Source organism: Falco biarmicus, chromosome 13 (genome assembly GCF_023638135.1).
Source record: "Falco biarmicus isolate bFalBia1 chromosome 13, bFalBia1.pri, whole genome shotgun sequence".
In the NCBI taxonomy this organism is placed as follows: Eukaryota; Metazoa; Chordata; class Aves; order Falconiformes; family Falconidae; genus Falco; species Falco biarmicus.
This window is the reverse complement of record NC_079300.1, coordinates 29,508,350-29,524,945: the sequence shown is the minus strand read 5'-3', so window position 1 is coordinate 29,524,945 and position 16,596 is coordinate 29,508,350. Positions and strand designations below refer to the sequence as shown.

General features: G+C 39.6%; 1 protein-coding gene across 11 annotated transcripts in view; it reads left to right on the top strand.

Moving 5' to 3' along the window:
• The window catches only part of FARP2 (FERM, ARH/RhoGEF and pleckstrin domain protein 2), an 81,310-nt gene that overhangs the window by 17,376 nt on the left and 47,338 nt on the right, over positions 1-16,596 (top strand). For all 11 annotated transcript variants that reach the window (XR_008825075.1, XM_056357875.1, XM_056357879.1 and 8 more), the window contains exons 3-7: positions 4,938-5,042; positions 6,423-6,465; positions 11,304-11,382; positions 13,334-13,431; positions 15,583-15,697. Coding sequence is in view for 10 of the 11 variants with exons in the window: in XM_056357875.1 (XP_056213850.1) it covers positions 4,938-5,042; positions 6,423-6,465; positions 11,304-11,382; positions 13,334-13,431; positions 15,583-15,697 (440 nt within the window). In the remaining variant the exon portion in view is untranslated. The remainder of the gene's footprint in view (positions 1-4,937; positions 5,043-6,422; positions 6,466-11,303; positions 11,383-13,333; positions 13,432-15,582; positions 15,698-16,596) is intronic.

Here is a 16,596-nt window from a genome sequence, read left to right as displayed (position 1 = left end):
TCTTTTTTTTTTTTTTTTTTTTTTTAATTTGCCAAAAGCTGAGAAATTACTTTTTCATTAGGAAGACCACTAAAGTGCACCAGAAGAAGAAAAAAGTTATCTGTGAATGGTGAAGAGGTCTTTATTTAAATCAGTTCAGTTTACTTTCCATGCCAGTGCTTCTCTTTGGCCACTCACAGGCTGCTTCATGTTGGCCACTTGTCAGTGATGATGTCAAATAAAACTTCTCATGCCAATACCCTGTTTACTGCAGGTTTTGGTCTCCCAGCAGCTGCAGAATTCTGTAACACCAGCTGACCCTGGATTTTGTGTTTGCTGAAGTTGGGGACTGGTGGCTCCTCTGGCTCTTGCTGCACAAGAGTTTCCATTCTATACCTTTGCTTTTTCCAAACTCGTGGCTTTTGGACTGATTCCCGCCCCCCCCCCCCCCCCCCCCCCCCCCTTCTGCCCTCCAGCTTAACTGCTGCCAAAAGTGGATTTCATTTTTGGAAAGTTTGAGCAAGGGCATTTTGGAATGCCCTTTTGGAATATGGGAATACATTATGAAAATACTAGGTTCTTTTGGTACTTAAGTTAAAATACGTGGAAGCAAAAAGTTAAGATGTTCTGGAAGACATGTTTGGGAGTTTCAGAGGCAGAATTGGTTTTGATAATACTGAACTACAGTCTACTGAAAGTCATAGGCTATGCATTCTTAGTTTGTCTGTCTTCCTAAGCTAAGACGTTATGACAGAGGGAGGGAGGGAGGGAGGATCTGCTGTGTAGGTAGTGATATTTGAGAAAATAGGAAATGACAGTTGTGATGATAAAACAAAGATAACTATTGTTCCGACTTTAAAAAAATCATTTATATTTTACTTTTCTGTCCTAAAAATTGCTAATATTGAATATGTTTACTTTTCTGATGGAGAAAAAAATACATATACCTCCTTCAGTCAAGAAACTTCAGCTTAAAATGCTTGTTCCTATTAATTTCTATTCCTGTCTGATTTTGGCTTAGGACTGAGTGTGGTCTGAAGGTGTTACTCCTGCATGTGGGCAGGGGATTGCTGTGCAGGTGTTTTGCCAGTGCAGGGCCCTCTGCAGTGTCACTGCCCATCAGGATACCCTGCTTGCATAGCTCTGAGGGATCTTTTCGAGCTTGATCTGAATATACAAATAGATTTGAAAAAATCTATTGTATTGAACAGTCTTCTAATGATGACTTGTTAAAATAGTCTGTAGTCCAGCTACAGCTGTAATTTTGACCCTCCCTAGGGTCACTGGGAAAGCTTTTGTTAGCTGCCTATTTAATTTTTTTACCTTTTTTTTTTTTCTTTTTTATGTGGAATAATTCAGTAATGCCAGTAGTCGTCGTCTTGGCAGAATATAAAGAGTAATTGAGAAGTCTGGAATGGGAAATATGCAGTGTTGCGAATTTGTATTGAAAACAGGACCTTTCTGAAATGTGTTCATGCAGCTTCTTGCCCTGATGTCAAAATTACAGTAATTACTTAATTACTTAAAAGATTTTTCTTTGTGCTGCTTTTATGCAGATTGAAAAATGGCATGGAGCTTCCCACTATATAACTTTCATTTTTGTCAACTTCAAAATGTTAAGCTTTTTGGAATGGGTGGCTATAAATGTAATAAACAATTTGAGGAACTAAATAGCTGTAAGAAGAATTTTCCCACAGCATTTGAGACTTAATAATGGAAGATTGTTCTGTCTCAAGCTTTTGTAACCTATTTTTAAAATAACATAAAATAAAATGGTTACTGTTCTTTTTAAAATGTGGCATTGTTATCGTTGCTTTATGCTTTGAAGGAAGTACTATGAAATGATACTCAGCTTAGAATGAGGTTTTTCTTAACTTGTTATTACAAATGACGCCCAAAATTATAGTTGATAGCCCAGGCAAAATAATTTTGCACTTTCAACATTTAGATGGCACCTTTATCAGTTGCAAAGTGCTCCCAGCTGCAACCATCTTAATTTCTTCGTGTCTAGTTTCTCGTGACGGGAGCGCAGGCTCAACACTGGAAGTAGAGAGATCCCAGGGGTATGTATGGCATACAGGGTGCCCTTTGGGGAGGAATGAAGGCAGCTGGACTGTCATTGGGCATGGAGCTTGGTGGAGCCACAGACATGTAATTCGGTTTGAGTACACAGGTTTCTCCCATGCATGGTATTACAGAGTGATCAGGATAATTTTAACACCTGTGTATAATTAGCCATGGACAGGACACAGTTTCCTTAACACAGCACACAGTCTGATTGTAAAACTTGTCCAACTGTTAGATCTTTTACAAGTTAATCCAAGTTTATCACTTCTAACAGAAGGTGGTCAGAACCAGGATTACTGCTTATTTCACAAATGAGAAATTAAGAGACTTGGAGAGTCACAAGACATCTCCAGGTCAATGGCTTCTAGAGACTCCTAGATTTGTGAAAAGGTAGGCTGGTGTGTGCTGTCTTCTGCAGATGGAAGTGTATGAGGTTGATCAGGGTATCGCTGCATCTCTGTTAAGTATTGCTGGCTGAAAAGTATTCCTTTCTCAGATCTGTGGTACCTGTGAACAGTAGTGAACAATAATAAATGTGTATCTGTACACTTTAAAAAAAATCCTACTATATTTAAGGACATCTTCTGTTACTATTTTAAGATCTATTCAGAAGTGCAAGAAATATATTTAATTTGAAAGTTAAAAATTGAATTTTTAAAATGCATTTCGCCAGCAGCATGTGTGACCTGCGGCAAGCAGTCTGTAACATGCCTGGGAAATGTGTCTGTAGGCAGAAGAGCAAGAATGTTCTTTACTGAAGATGTGCCTTACTTTACCTGTGTCATTCCTTATTTCATTGTCCACTGAAGTGATGAGCGGGATAATTTCTCCTGATTCACAGTTCTATTTGGGAGTTTCAGCGTCACTGGCCTGATCCAGCATGATACCAAGAAACTTTTTGAATGAATGGTGTTTGTGCTAGGTGAATTTGTGTGACCTGTGCCTCACACCTGTGGTTGCCCTTATAGATAACTGTGACTTGTGAAAGTGTGAATGAGAAGGACAAGCCGAACTCGTGTTGCTCTTCTGTTTCTGTACTTTTTTCCTGAGTTATAGTGTTGGATTCAGTTGGCTCCATTCATGTCAGTGCAATTACCAAAGCTATTTCAGTCTGCAGTACAGACAGAGCTGTGTACTTGTTTTGTCTTCGCTTTTTTAAAGTGGTACAGAGGTATTTAGCTAAATTGCACACAGCTCTTTATAACATCAACCCTTAATCTCTTTTTCCTCTAAGAAGCAAGTACTCTTGAATTTTTACGCATCTCAGTAATGTGAAACAATTTCCCTGACTTGGACCATCTTTTTTAGCTGTTTTTAATGTAAAGTGGCCCGTTCTTTCTGTTAGATATTTTAATTTGCAATTTATTAAATAATTCTAATTCTATTACTAATTTATTATAATGCCTAATACTTTTAAAAGATACACTGTTCTGAGTTTAAAGAGTCAATTACAGAACTGTGTGCCTGCAGAGTCTTCCAGTACTTGTGACTTTTCCAAATAAACAAGACCTCGGTGGCATGAATACCTGAGGTGTGTTCTGCTGTATAACCTGGCCGACCAGAGTGATGCCGGACCCTGTTGCTGCAGTTGCAGGATTACTTCCATGGTCTGAGGTAGAACGTGAATCCCAGGAGCTATGCTACCTCCTCTGCACCCTGATAGCTTTTGTATGTTGCTGGAACAGGTACTGAGGGATGCAAAAGCCCTTTGGATTCTGTTCTGTGTGATCCGGATGGACTAATGCGCGGGTTCATTAATGCTTTTTTTCTTGTGGTGGCTGCTACAGTCATGCAGTAATACATGCTGAGAGCAAGCTGGTATGTTTTAATAAGCAGACTGAAGAGTAGTTGGTTTGGGTGTGCTGTGAAAGTGTCCCGTTTTTTTCCTGAATTACCGTAGCTGCTTTTTGCTGGGTTTTTTTGTGGTTTTGCCCCTAACTTGACGGTGAAAAGGGGTGGTGAGTGGGTTTCTTGAGGCAGGGATTCATTGCAAATGACTACCCAGAAAACATGGTGTGAGATGAGGGTGTTTGGGTTCCTGCTGATTTCTTTAGCAGGGAACTGTAGCCTTCCTGTTTATTTCTTAATTAACAGAATAAATACTATCACCTTTGGTTTTCTTGAACACTGTTGTAAGAAAAAAGTTAGGGTTAAGATTTTTCAAAGATGTTCCTTTGTAGAAGACGAGTTCTAGTTCTGTCAGCAAAGGCCTTGCACGTGCTGTGATGAGCAGTTGCTGCTCAGTTGGTGTCACCCCTGGCAGCCAGTCCCTGAGTCCTGCTTGCACAGCGCTCGCTTTCCTGCCCCATCAGCCAGGGCTTCCTAGGTCAGGGCTGAATCCTCTTCGGGTACAAACCACCCTGCGCCAGCCTTCCTCAGCTGTCGTGGGCTTGCTTAGAGTAGCTGCACACGTTTTCAGGTCTTGCTGGTGTGAATGTCGTGGGTGGCTGTGTAGTCCCTGGCGTCGGTGTGAGCGAGGGGGCGTGTGTCCAAACACGGTGGGTGGGGGTGGCAGCCCCTGCTTCAGGTCACTGCAGCTGGGGGAGAGCAACAATGTCCGGCTACACAAACAAATAGTGCTAGTTTATTGAAGGAGCTGCAAGTAGTTTGCAGCTGATCTAGTCTGGTCTCATAGCTGACCCTGCTTTGAGCCGGAGGTTGGACGTAGATGACCTCCTGTGGCTCCTTCCAGCTTGAGCTCCTCTGCTTCTCTGAATTGTTTGTATGGAGCCGTGCCTGTATATTGGGTATTTACTTGTTATAGTGACAAGAATAATGTGAAAAATCTTTAAGGTATTTTTCTACAGTTTCTAGAACGCCATAACTTTTCTTTAATTTGCTGTAAACTTATTCATATCAATCTCACTGTATTTTTTTCATCATCTCCTCAGTCAAAATATTATGGCCAAACATTATTGACAGAAGTTTACAAGCATCTGAATTTGATTGAATCGGACTACTTTGGGATCGAGTTCCAGAACATCCAATCATATTGGGTATGTACAGTTCCCTGACAAATTGGTATAATTAAAAGGTTGAGTGAATGCAGTTGCTCAAGTGTCAAAAGTTTCAAAGTCTGCTGGGGTCTCCTGTTAAGATTCTTTTTGATTCTTGTAAATCTGCTTCGCTCACTGGAACAACAGCTAGTAAAGCAGAGGGAGGAGGCAGATTCTACTTCTTGTTAAATCTCAAAAGAATGGGTAAAGCAGTTGAGTCGTTGCTGATGTTCCCATTTTCAGGGATATAAATAAAATCCTTGTTCCCTTTGAAAGGAGAAACATCAACTCAGTGTAGTCTGTTGAATACTTCTGAAGTCATATTACAATGTGTAATTTTGGTAGTATTTGTATTTATCTTCAGTTTATTCAGTCTTCAGTTAATTTCCCTATAGAGTCTTTATGATCTCTTTCTAATTAAACATAAGTCAGCAGGCATATAGAGCTGCAAACTTTTTAAATCAGTGAGCTAGATGAATGCTGGCACTCTGTACAAGTTGCTTAACCCTGTACCTTGCAAAGAGGACAGTGTGGCTTCTAAAGTAGAAAATGCTCCCAAAACTGTTCTAATTTTTTTCCTATTACTTAGTCTATTTTTAGGTCTCACACACAGAAAATATGACTGAAAGCATAGAGAATGCTAATAGCACTCGTACACACTGCGCTTGAGCCAAGGAGATACAGTAAAGCTTGTTTAGCTTCTGTTTTTTTCTGCAAAGTATCTTAAAATGTTTCTGCATCTAATAAGGTTGTGTAGCTCCTCGGCTGGCTCTCAGACGGAGAAGTAACTAGTAAGGACCAAACATAATTGTCTTGTTACAATTTTTTTGTTTGGGGGGGGTGGGGGGCGAAGCTGAGCATCAGAATACTTTGTATTAGTTTTGTGGATACTCCTTTTACTAGAACAAGGATAGTTTTTCTTCAAAAATGTGCTTTTCAAAAGAGGAAAATTTGTGGGAAAATACAGATTTAAAATCCCTAAGCAGGTAGGTAAGAGAGATGGACAAAGCATGGAAGGGAAAACAAGCTGGACCTTGTCGTGTTCTCCAGACCTTCTGTAAATCTGTAGCCTGGCTCCTGTCTACAGATGTGTGTTTTGGCATTTCTGTCATCTTGCCAGTGGTGGTTTGCTTTTGCTTACTTGGCTCTTCTGTCCAGATGAGCTTTAAGCACAGATCAGTGGTTTTTCTATTGATGCATGGTAAATGTCAATTCAAATAGATAAGTATGTTTTTTTAAAGCAAAGGAATTGCTGCATTACTGCAGTAAAGAAGAAATGCATACTCATAAATTACTGCTTTATTTGAATTTACTTTTGATGTTTTCATATTGTATTCAAATATAAATGTCAGTTGGTAATTTTTTTTTCTCTAATTTCAGATTTGGCTGGAACCTATGAAACCTGTTATTAAACAAGTACGGAGTAAGTAGTTTTAAAAAAGGAAGTTTTCCTTAATTTGCATCTGCTTTATGTGGGTTGCTTTCACAATTACTACTTGATTTACTGGTTATACTTCCCTGAAAATTGTAGTTAGTAGGGGTGATAGTTCCTGTTTGGGCATGTAAATCTGATGTTTTTAATATGTAGTAGGTGGTAGGTGGAGTGGAAACTTACTGAAGATAGGATTCTTTCTCTGTGATAAATATCTAGATAGATTGGATCAACTGGTGTTATGTTTAAGTGAAACATAAACCTTTTGTGAGCTTTTGTAAGTTGTGTTGTCTTATGGTGGAAAGAAAAAGGAATATTCTGGCTTGTTGTACCCGTTGCATGGGAGGAGGTAGCATGTGCAGTCGTGAAATCCTGTCTGAGAGCTGATATGCCTTTCAGAAAGGCTGCAAAGAGCTGCACTCGGAGCTTGCTGACATGCAGGCAGTTTCAGTGGGGTGGGTATTCCCATGTCATTCTCAAAAACTCTTCCAATGTGCTCAGGAGCAGCTTTGGTAAGAGAGCAGAGGTAGGAGTCACCCGCCTGGTGGGTGGCGGCAGCTTTGGAGTCCCCTTTGCTTCAGCTGTGAAAAATCTGTTCTTGCTCTTTGACTGGGAAGATACTGCAATAGTGGTGCTACCTTTGCTTTATGCTACTCTGTATAATGTGAGATACACTCCAAAAGCTAAACATAATTGAATACAATATGCTAGTTCTGGTGTTGAAAGATTATATAAACCTTTTCTTTTTCCTCTAGAATGGGGCTAAACTGTTTGCTTGTTTTCTTTCTGATTGTAAAGGCTTTGTGAATGAACAACATCAGGAAGGAGTGGTGGATTCCTACTCCTTTCAAAATCTTAATTAAAAAAGTTGAAATTTAGTATTGAGACGTAGTTTTTAGTTATTCTTCTGCCTAAAACTGATTGCCAGAAAATAAGAAATCACCAATTCCAGCTATATTTTTTTAAACTTTAAGGTCATGATTTTATCTTTTACCACCATTGTATTTTAAGCAGAAGAACCAAACCAGATATAAAAGAAGTTTTCCTTAGGAGGGTGTATAATATGTTCACTCTCTGTTTTCCCCTCCAAAAATAATTTGTTGGAGTGCCATCTTTTTATATACTCTTTTTCCAATGTTCCTAGCTGGAAGGAATTAAGTCTTAGCCAGAAGATGTGGTGGACCACACATCTGCAATGCCGCTTGCTGAGTCGTTCAGTATCCTCTTCTATACAACATAAATTGGGGAAGCTTGGCTTTAGGCCATAGGCTGATGGCCATGTTTTCTCTGATGGTACATATATTGTTCTAAAATGGTCTAAAACCATGGGGATGTGCTAACATTTACGGCTGCTCTGCTGCTTGGTGGTCTACCACTCTTGTGGCAGTGACACTGAAAGATTTCTTTTAAAATTTTTTTTAATCTTAATCTGTAGGAGATACCAGTCAGTTGTCCGGCACATGTTCAAGCTCTGAAATAAATTTTAAATTTGTAAAGTTCTGATAACTTGGGTGAGAGCTCTTTTTATTCTTTCTAAGTTAGTTGAATCCCTTCCTGGCTTTCTGCTGTTTTTAAAATTGAAATGAGACAAGACTGTAGAAAGTCTTGAAAATGTTTACAATTTAAACATTAATTGCATGTATAGTAATTTAAGCTGTTCTTTCATTGAATCGGTTAACTAACATATGATTGTAAAGAGCATCTTCCGAAGAACTCCTTTGACAGTACTGCTGAATACAAAGCCTTAAGAGGAAAATTAACTGCTTGATAATGTGTACATTCCAGAAGTAAGCAACTTAAGCTACGGTAATGGGAAGACACATCTGACAATACAGCTGTGCAAGGCTAGCCACATCTGCTGGGGCTTCAGCCTCTACACGCCCTGGCCATGCTGGGGCTGCCCTTCCCTGGTGCCCCTCTGCCTGGCTCCCTGGGGGCAGCTGAGAGCAGCTGGTGCACCCACAGGTGGCCTGCTCCTTCTGCGTGCCTCTGCTCAGCCCTGCTCTGCCTGTGGCTGCTGGCTGTTTCCCAAGGGAAAGTGAAGTTCTGTAAGAAAGAGATCTGTGGAGTCTGCTCATGTGCATGAAATGCCTGAACTTGGCATGGAGGGATGATCTTTTCCAGTGTTCTCACTTTGAGAAGTTTTATTTAGGTTCTTTTTTTTTGTTTGTTTGGGGTTGGGTTTTTTGTTTGTTTGGTTTGGTTTTTTAATAATTTAATGATTTTGGAGTTAACCTTGTACCTTTTAGTCCAGCAGTAGGAGAATGCTAGATTTTATCATGTGCTTTAAGGTAATATAGCTCAAATCTGTTAGCTTATGTTGATGATGATTGCTGTGTAGTCAATAAGCGTGCAGTTCTGAGTTTTTGACATACCTTCTAAACCCAAAAATCTAGATTATTAACATTAATTCAAATTAATTTTGGTTAGTGACCTATTCTGAGATGTATAGAACTTTGTGTTGTGTGATAAAGATTTTATTTTTGATTAATTTCAAATAAATGCAGTCAGTTTTACCACTGAACCACTCCAGAAGGCAAGGAGTTTAGATCCAAATTTCTGACTTTGTAACGGGCTCACAATATCAGGTTGGCATTTGGGTACCTTCTCTGAGGTGTTGCCAGTTTTATATAGTGCTGCATTCGCCATACCTGCATGGGTAGTTTTTTCTGATTTTGTTGTTGGTTTTGTTCAGATTAGACTTGCTACAATAAATTTTGCATCTTGGTTAAGACTGGCCCAGTGTTTCTTTTTCTAATTAGAATGGGATTTATGTATAGATTAAAGGCAAGATTTTTTTAAAAAAGAGTTGTGCTACAGAAGCAAATATGCAGTATTATGGTTTTATTTTTATTATTTATTGTCACTCAATGTAAGCGATGCTCAAAACACTGCCAGAATTGCTCTTGCAGCAATACTTTCCAGTTGATTGGTGTGAGTAACGTGCTGGTTCTTAACCTTGTGAATGTCTTCCAAAGTCTGAGGATCTTCAGAAATTTGATGTAAGGTCCTAGTGTTTGACTGGGATCATTAAAACTATTTTCCTCCCTTGGTATGTCTCAAGAGCTATAAAATCCTTAGTAAGGTTTAAGTCTCTGCCAAATGTGAGCTTTGTGTATTGTTATAGGGTGTTATTTCCAGCCTCCTTTAATTTCTAGATACTGTACTGTAATTAGGGTGCAGATTTTAGGGTTTTTTTGTTCACCAAAGCTTTGGTAATTCTGGGATTGAAGGCTGGGAGCTGCCCTTCTGACAGCTGCGATAGTCTGAGAGTTAGTTCTCCCAGCTACTTGGCACAAAGCAGTTTGTTATTCTCCCATTAGCAAACAAGAGGGTGAGAGTGTGGAGGAATGTTTGGTGTGTGGGAGTTGGGTATTCCAGGCAGAAGGAATTGGTGTACTCTGAGGCTGATGAGGTTAAATTGGACATTGTCAAGCTTTGAGAGATCTTGGTACTTAAGATAAAGCAGACTGGCTTGTTGCTTACCAATGTGCTCAAATAAATTTGCTTATTTATTTATTTTTTAAAATTTGGCTAAGATTGCTTTGAAACAGCAGTGGCATGCGGGCTCCCAGGGTGGATGGGGCTGGAAGGCACCTCTGGAGGTCACGTGTAAGTAGAGCTGGCTTCGAGGTTCAGTCCAGTCATGAAATGCACGGGTATCCTGCTCATAGTGCCCAGAAGAGAAAAAGTCTAGAAAGAAGAGGGGTGGTAGTTTTTCCCTTCCTAGGTCCTCCTCTGCCTTTTAGTGGGGGTCTATCTTTCCCCCGTTTGTCCTGCCTTTCTCTGGTTCCACATGCTCCAGGGGAGCTGTCCTTGCTCCTTGTGGGAAGGTGCATGCTGGGGGACGGGCCTCAGTCTGTTGCAGTCGAGTGGAGATGCTGTCAGTGGCGCTGCGGTGGATGCCCGGCAATCCTCGGGCCCCGGGGGATGCCTCCGAACGTGAGCTGGGTGCCTAGCAAGCTTCTCTTAGCAAGGGCTGGCCAGCGCTCTGTCTGCTGGTCAGCCAGCACAGATGGATGCGGCAGAACGGTGGTGCCCAGCTGTGGCACGGTAAGGGATTGTGGTGCCCTGGAATATTCCTCCGAAAATACCAGTGAAACAAGGGATTGTGGGCATAGAGGCAGCGGGTCAGTGGGCTGGGTTGTGGTGCTGAAACTGTTAACGCAGTCCAGTCGCAGTTGGGTTTTCTTGTTGTAAAATGTTACACAGAGGGTTACGGACTGTTCCAAATAGTTATTTAGGATTCTGTTTAGATGTAAACATTAAGTAAGTTTTCTCCTTGTTGAGATTGACAAAACAGTGTTAAAAAATGGTAAGAAATGGGTATTAATGGGCGTGCTGGGAGCAGGCTGCAAACATGCTTTTATCTCTATGGGAGCCATCTGGGTCTGGCCAGACTCGTTGGTTCAGTTTGTCAGCACCTCTGGTGATGGTAGTGCTTGGTGCTGGGAGAGCCTGTGGGGTGTGTCTCCACCCTCTTCCCCTTCTGAGAGCCTCTCACTAGGTCATCTGTGATGCTTCTGTAGTTTTGACGTAAGGTAGTTGCTTTGGTGTATTACAGCTTTCGTGTTGCATGAAACTATCTTTGCAGCATTCAGACTGCAGACTCGCCTCAGAAGCAGAGTAGGTAGTTTTCAGAGGAACTACCTGCTGTATCTCCGTTGACATGGACTGTTGATACCCCGTAGGTCTCCTATAGTTAGCTGGCAAGCTGAAAACTGGCTCAACTTCATGCGTGTTATATTTCTCTGCATGTTAGAAAACATAATATGCATGCACTTATGAAGAACAAGAATTTCTTGTGAAATAACTAGTTTTTCTTGCAGGACCAAAGACTACAATGCTTCGTCTAGCTGTGAAGTTTTTCCCTCCAGACCCGGGTCAGCTGCAGGAGGAATATACTAGGTAAAGTATTTTTTGAAGAATTTTATTTGCATTACCTAGTGAAATAATAGGAAGGTAAGAGTAGGAGGATGTTGCATCTGTTTCCAAACAAAACTTACATTGAAAGTGAGTGAAAGCACTTTCCATCACTGTCATAGTTTCAGCAGACACATGTTGGCAGATGAATGTTACTGGAAAAAATATTTTTCAAAACAGAAAACAGTGCAGGTTAGGGCTTGCCAAACATTACAGTATCAAAAGAGACGGGCTATAGAGGAAATGCTAAAATTCTTAAACAGTACCTACAGAAAATAATCAGTACATGTTTTAAAAAATTACTTTATAATTTAAACTTCTAATGTCTACACTTGTAAGTATTCTACAGCTAGCAAACACACAGTACTGTTCAGCACACATACTGTTTTTCATCAGCTCATCATGGGTCTCTTTTGCTGATTGCTAAAGCAGTCTTTGCTTTAAATTTAACTTTGGTAAATGAAGCAGACCTCTCTGCTTGCCAGCATCTGGGAACGTGGTTTGAAGCCTGTGCCTCTAATAAGGGCATTATCCAGGACTTCAGTGTTTGAAGAGCTAATTTAGTGCTTTTCCCAGATTTGCTGCTTTTAGTTGTAATTCCTTTTAGAGATCAACAGAGGTTCTTTATCCTTCAGACTGATTTTAGAGCAAACCAGCATGATAACTGCTGTAATGCAATGCGATTGTCCGTTGTAATCATAAATACAATATAAATATTTCCTTTGCTCCCCATTTTCTTATGTTAACTGCTGTTTCTTGTAAGAATTTAATTAGAAATACAGCTTTTTGGAGCACGAACCATATTTTTGTCTATTTATGGAGTATTTATTATGGGATTCTGGTCTTTGCTTAGAGCATCTAGGTATTTCGTAATGCTACTAATGATTTATAGACTTTATTGTGAGTGTATTGAAGAAACCAAGATAGCTGAGGTATGCAGAAAACAGAACATCCTTTATAGAAGTCTTTAGTACATACTTACGGTACTTCAAAACTAAAAAAAAAACCCCACATTCAAAATGTATACCTTTTTGTTATCTTTTTGCATCAAGAATGTCATACATAATGTTTTAAAATTAATTCTTCTTACAAAAAAATTACTGTTCTCTTTCAGGGTATAATTTGCTAAAGAATATTGATCAGTCTGTCAGTTTAGAGGTTTATAGTAATGAGTTGCTGCCTATTTATTTGAGTCCTTATTGCACCTTTTTCAAGTAAAAAGCACAAAAGACTTGCCAGCATTCCATTCATAAAAATACATTAAAATTGGTTTAGGTTACAAAATTGGTCCTTATCAGCATACTTTCAAGCCTGCCATGTTTTTCTTCTATCCTTCTATGTTTCGCAGGCAGCTTGTTACTTATACAAAACTGTTAAACAGAAATCTATTCCTCTTTAGCAGCTGATTGGAAAATACTTTAGTTAAGAGTTTAGAAGTATAAGAAGATGGTATTTAACCTCGTACTGTCTTTGTAGGCTGCTAACATTGTAATCCTGGAAAATATAACCACTGAGTAAATTAATTGAGTGCTAGAAGAAATGCTCATTGTTTTTCCTAACAAGATAATAGAAACGGTGATGTTCTTCCATCATTTTTCTAGTAAATAAAATCACTTGGAAGTGTTCATTAAGATTCTTTCTAGCTAAAAATTACATCTGCTGTTACTTCACGAATCAGACTTGTTAAAAGTGTGATTTTCCTTTTGCTTCCTTGTTCCTGTGTGTGTATTGATGCTGATAAATTGCACTAGATTAGTCACGGGTTATTTGGTTTGGCTGCCAAGGATGGTCAAATCAGGCTTCTGTGTTACCTTGTTTTTTGAGAGAAGAAGAATTAGGAGATGCTGGTTTTATAAAATCCTGCTCAGTCATTTTATTGTTCTCTCATGTGTCGAGGTGGTTACTTGTAACTCTAGTACTTACAACTCTCTCTCAGGTACCTGTTTGCGTTGCAAATCAAGAGAGATTTGGCAGAGGAGCGACTGACCTGCAGCGACAATACGGCCGCTCTTCTGGTCTCACACCTTCTGCAATGTGAGTATCCCAACTGTGGTGACGCTGGGTGATGTTGCCATTGCTAACCCAAGTCAAAATAGCATACAGTAGCTTTTGGTAACTAAAAGCATTTTCTGTCTCGTGGTATTTCCTTCCCTACATGCAGTAAACCCCATTGGTTTTGAACACTGGGATTATCATCAGGGCTAGCTGTGGTGAGGAACAGCTGGTGCTTGTGTACAAGATAACTTTGGCTTCATGGAGGCTACGAAACCCAACCCCTTGCGTGCTGTCTGTTTTCCCTGGCTCTGCAAACCAGGTCACTAGTGCTCATCATCTTCCAGGCAGCTGCTTCCATCTGCCTCGGTGCTTCCTTGGCTTTGTTTCTCACTTTCCCTGTGGCTGGGGGGGAGATAAGTGTGCAGAGACAGGGCTGAAATAAAACTAGAATTATGTGCCGGAACAATTTCAACAGTAGGGTTGTCAGCAGCTTTTCTCCTTGCTTGGAATGAAAATGGAAATGGGAAGCAATTGATTTGGATGCTCTCCATGTTGCTGCTCGCTCGCTCTGTACGCACCTAAAGACCTAAAAACGTGGCCTGTAGGGTGAGCAGGTTGAAAACTTTGAATAGGTTCAGACACTAAATCAGCTCGAGCAGCAGCCAAGTGATACAGTGGTTACAAATCTGCAACCTGAGCTGCAGAAACAGGATTTTGTGCCCCCTTGCTGACTTGAAACAAAAGCTATTAAATAATACCTCTTCACATGTGCACCGCTGAATAGTTATTAGTTATATAATTCTGCATTGTAAAATAATAATATTAGTTAGTGGTGATTTTATCGGAAGAGCAACGTGTGTGTACCATCAGTGAGTGACACAATTAAGATGTGCTCATGACTTTCCAGTGTGGAGCTGGCAAGCAAATCTCAGCATCTGGCCTTGCTTAGCTTGCTTCTACTCTACTAGAAAATCAGAAGTGAGAAAGAATATGATTATTTTTAACATAAATTATTTTACAAAAGTGCCTTTCAATGTTTTTTTTCTTGTTTCATAGGCTGGCTTGATTTCAAACAGGATATTGCTGTGTGTTTTTTAAGAACAGCTGCCTTGGATGAGATTATTAGTTCACTTAGTCCACTCTCTCTGACAGCAGTTGATAGCAGATGCTGTAGGGAAGCCCCCAGAGCAAGCATATGGCATCGCTTCCTTTGCTGCACCAATCCAGTAATCTTTGCATGTGGCCTTTCTAAGTCAAAGATTGACTCTGCATTTCTTTATGTAGTTGCCCTTGATGAACTTTGCTTCCATGTATTTGTCTGCCTTCTGAATTTGCTTATATTTTTGGCATCCTTCCATGAAAGTGAGCGTCACAGCTTAGTTTTTGGGAGGTTTGTAGGAAAATGTATGTCCTTTTGTCTTTTTAAAACATTTGCATTTTAATGTAATATGTAACTTCCTATTTTATTATCAGAAAAAATAAATAACTTTTTAAAAATTTATTTCTTCAATTTGTGATTTTTATATATGTTTGTCATATCTTCTGCCTGCCTCATGATTTTCTTTTCCAAGCCAAAGGCTTCTGGTTGTTTCATGTCTTACTAGATGGAAGCTGCTTTGCACTTCTGATGCATGCTTTTTTCTCTTATAAATCTCTTCCTAAATCCACCATGTCATTTCTGAAAGGCGTGGATATTTGAAGGGGAGACTGAAACTCAAGATGTAGGTGCTCTGGGGATATATAGGCACGTAATGCTGCCTTCTCTTTTTGCTAGGTACTTATTTTTGGACAATTCCTAACATGTAGTTTGCCATCTTCCCAAGTAGAGGCTTGTCTATAACTCTTACTTATATTTAGAAAAAATTAAATTGAAATATGCTGGTTTGGTATGAGGTATCTGTAAGGAAGAAATATTTAGACACCTCATGGGTCGTCTTCTATAAGTCTCACATCTTTGACTGTAAAGAAGTCTAAATTTTCCAAACGATGTTCAAATAATACTGTAATTCCCAGGAAGTCTCTCTGGGGTAAATGTGAGTGTTTTGTGAAATAAAGCTGGATACAAAGCATAATGCACAAATTTGAAGCACTTAAAAGGAAAATACATTCGGGCTCTTGGAGTCTCTGTAATTCCTTACCATGTATTTTCTTTCATTGTTTCTTCTTACATTGTTTTGTTTTCTGTAATAGCTGAAATAGGGGATTTCGATGAATCAGAGGATCGAGAACACCTTAAAACAAACCAGTATTTGCCAAACCAGGAAAGAATTGAAGGGAAGATTCTGGAGTTCCACAGGAAGCATGTGTAAGTGAGGATTAATGTATGCCACTAATGTATACTCCTGGGGAGCAGGTGGACCTGCTTGGTGGAGGTTGAGCACACTACGTGGTAGGATGATGTAAGATTGTATGAGTTAAATGCCATTTACATCTAGCAAGAAAAGTTGGATGGAACAATAGTTACATAGTTAGCGCAGAGTTGTTGGGCAGTAGTTTTTCTCCAGTAATTTTTTTTCAGCGTACCTTTAATAACGTACCAAAGAGAGCTATCATGAGCTTGTAATAATGGCTTTAGGCAAAATCATTCTACAGAATTTCCAGTCTACATAAAGTTTAAGTTCAGCTTGCCATAAAATGCTTAAGTCTTGCTTTTGTCTAAATAACTAGAAATCAATTGCATTGTACTCATTCTGTGTTCATTAAGCGTAAAGGAGATGGAGAAGGATGGAGGGAGAGGGGAAGACAGAACTTCCATCAGAAGTTATGCAATACCCTATTTTGCAGGTGGAGTATATTTGAAATATGTAACATTTATTAAGGGACAAATAAACTATTTGCTACAAATATAAAATTAATTCCAACACACAGTCAGGAACTGCAGAAATTAATGTTTCGTTGTTTGAAATGCCCACTTCTCCCACCATGCATGTTCTATGTACAGTAAGGTCGTGTGTTTTACAGTCTAATCTGGCTGGTCTTAAAATGTGAAGATCTACTTGGTGTGTGCAGTGTAAAATATTTTGGTAAGGAAGAAGATTTGGAGCAGGCAGTTGACATGGTGCTTGTGAAGGAGAAGTTAGCCTACAGGGAGGCTTTGTTGTGACCAAAATACAACTTGGAAGATCAGGGTTTGCATTGGACATTATATGTTTGCCACGGTATCATTCATTTAGGCTTTGAAGCACACAATGTTAATATCACTGA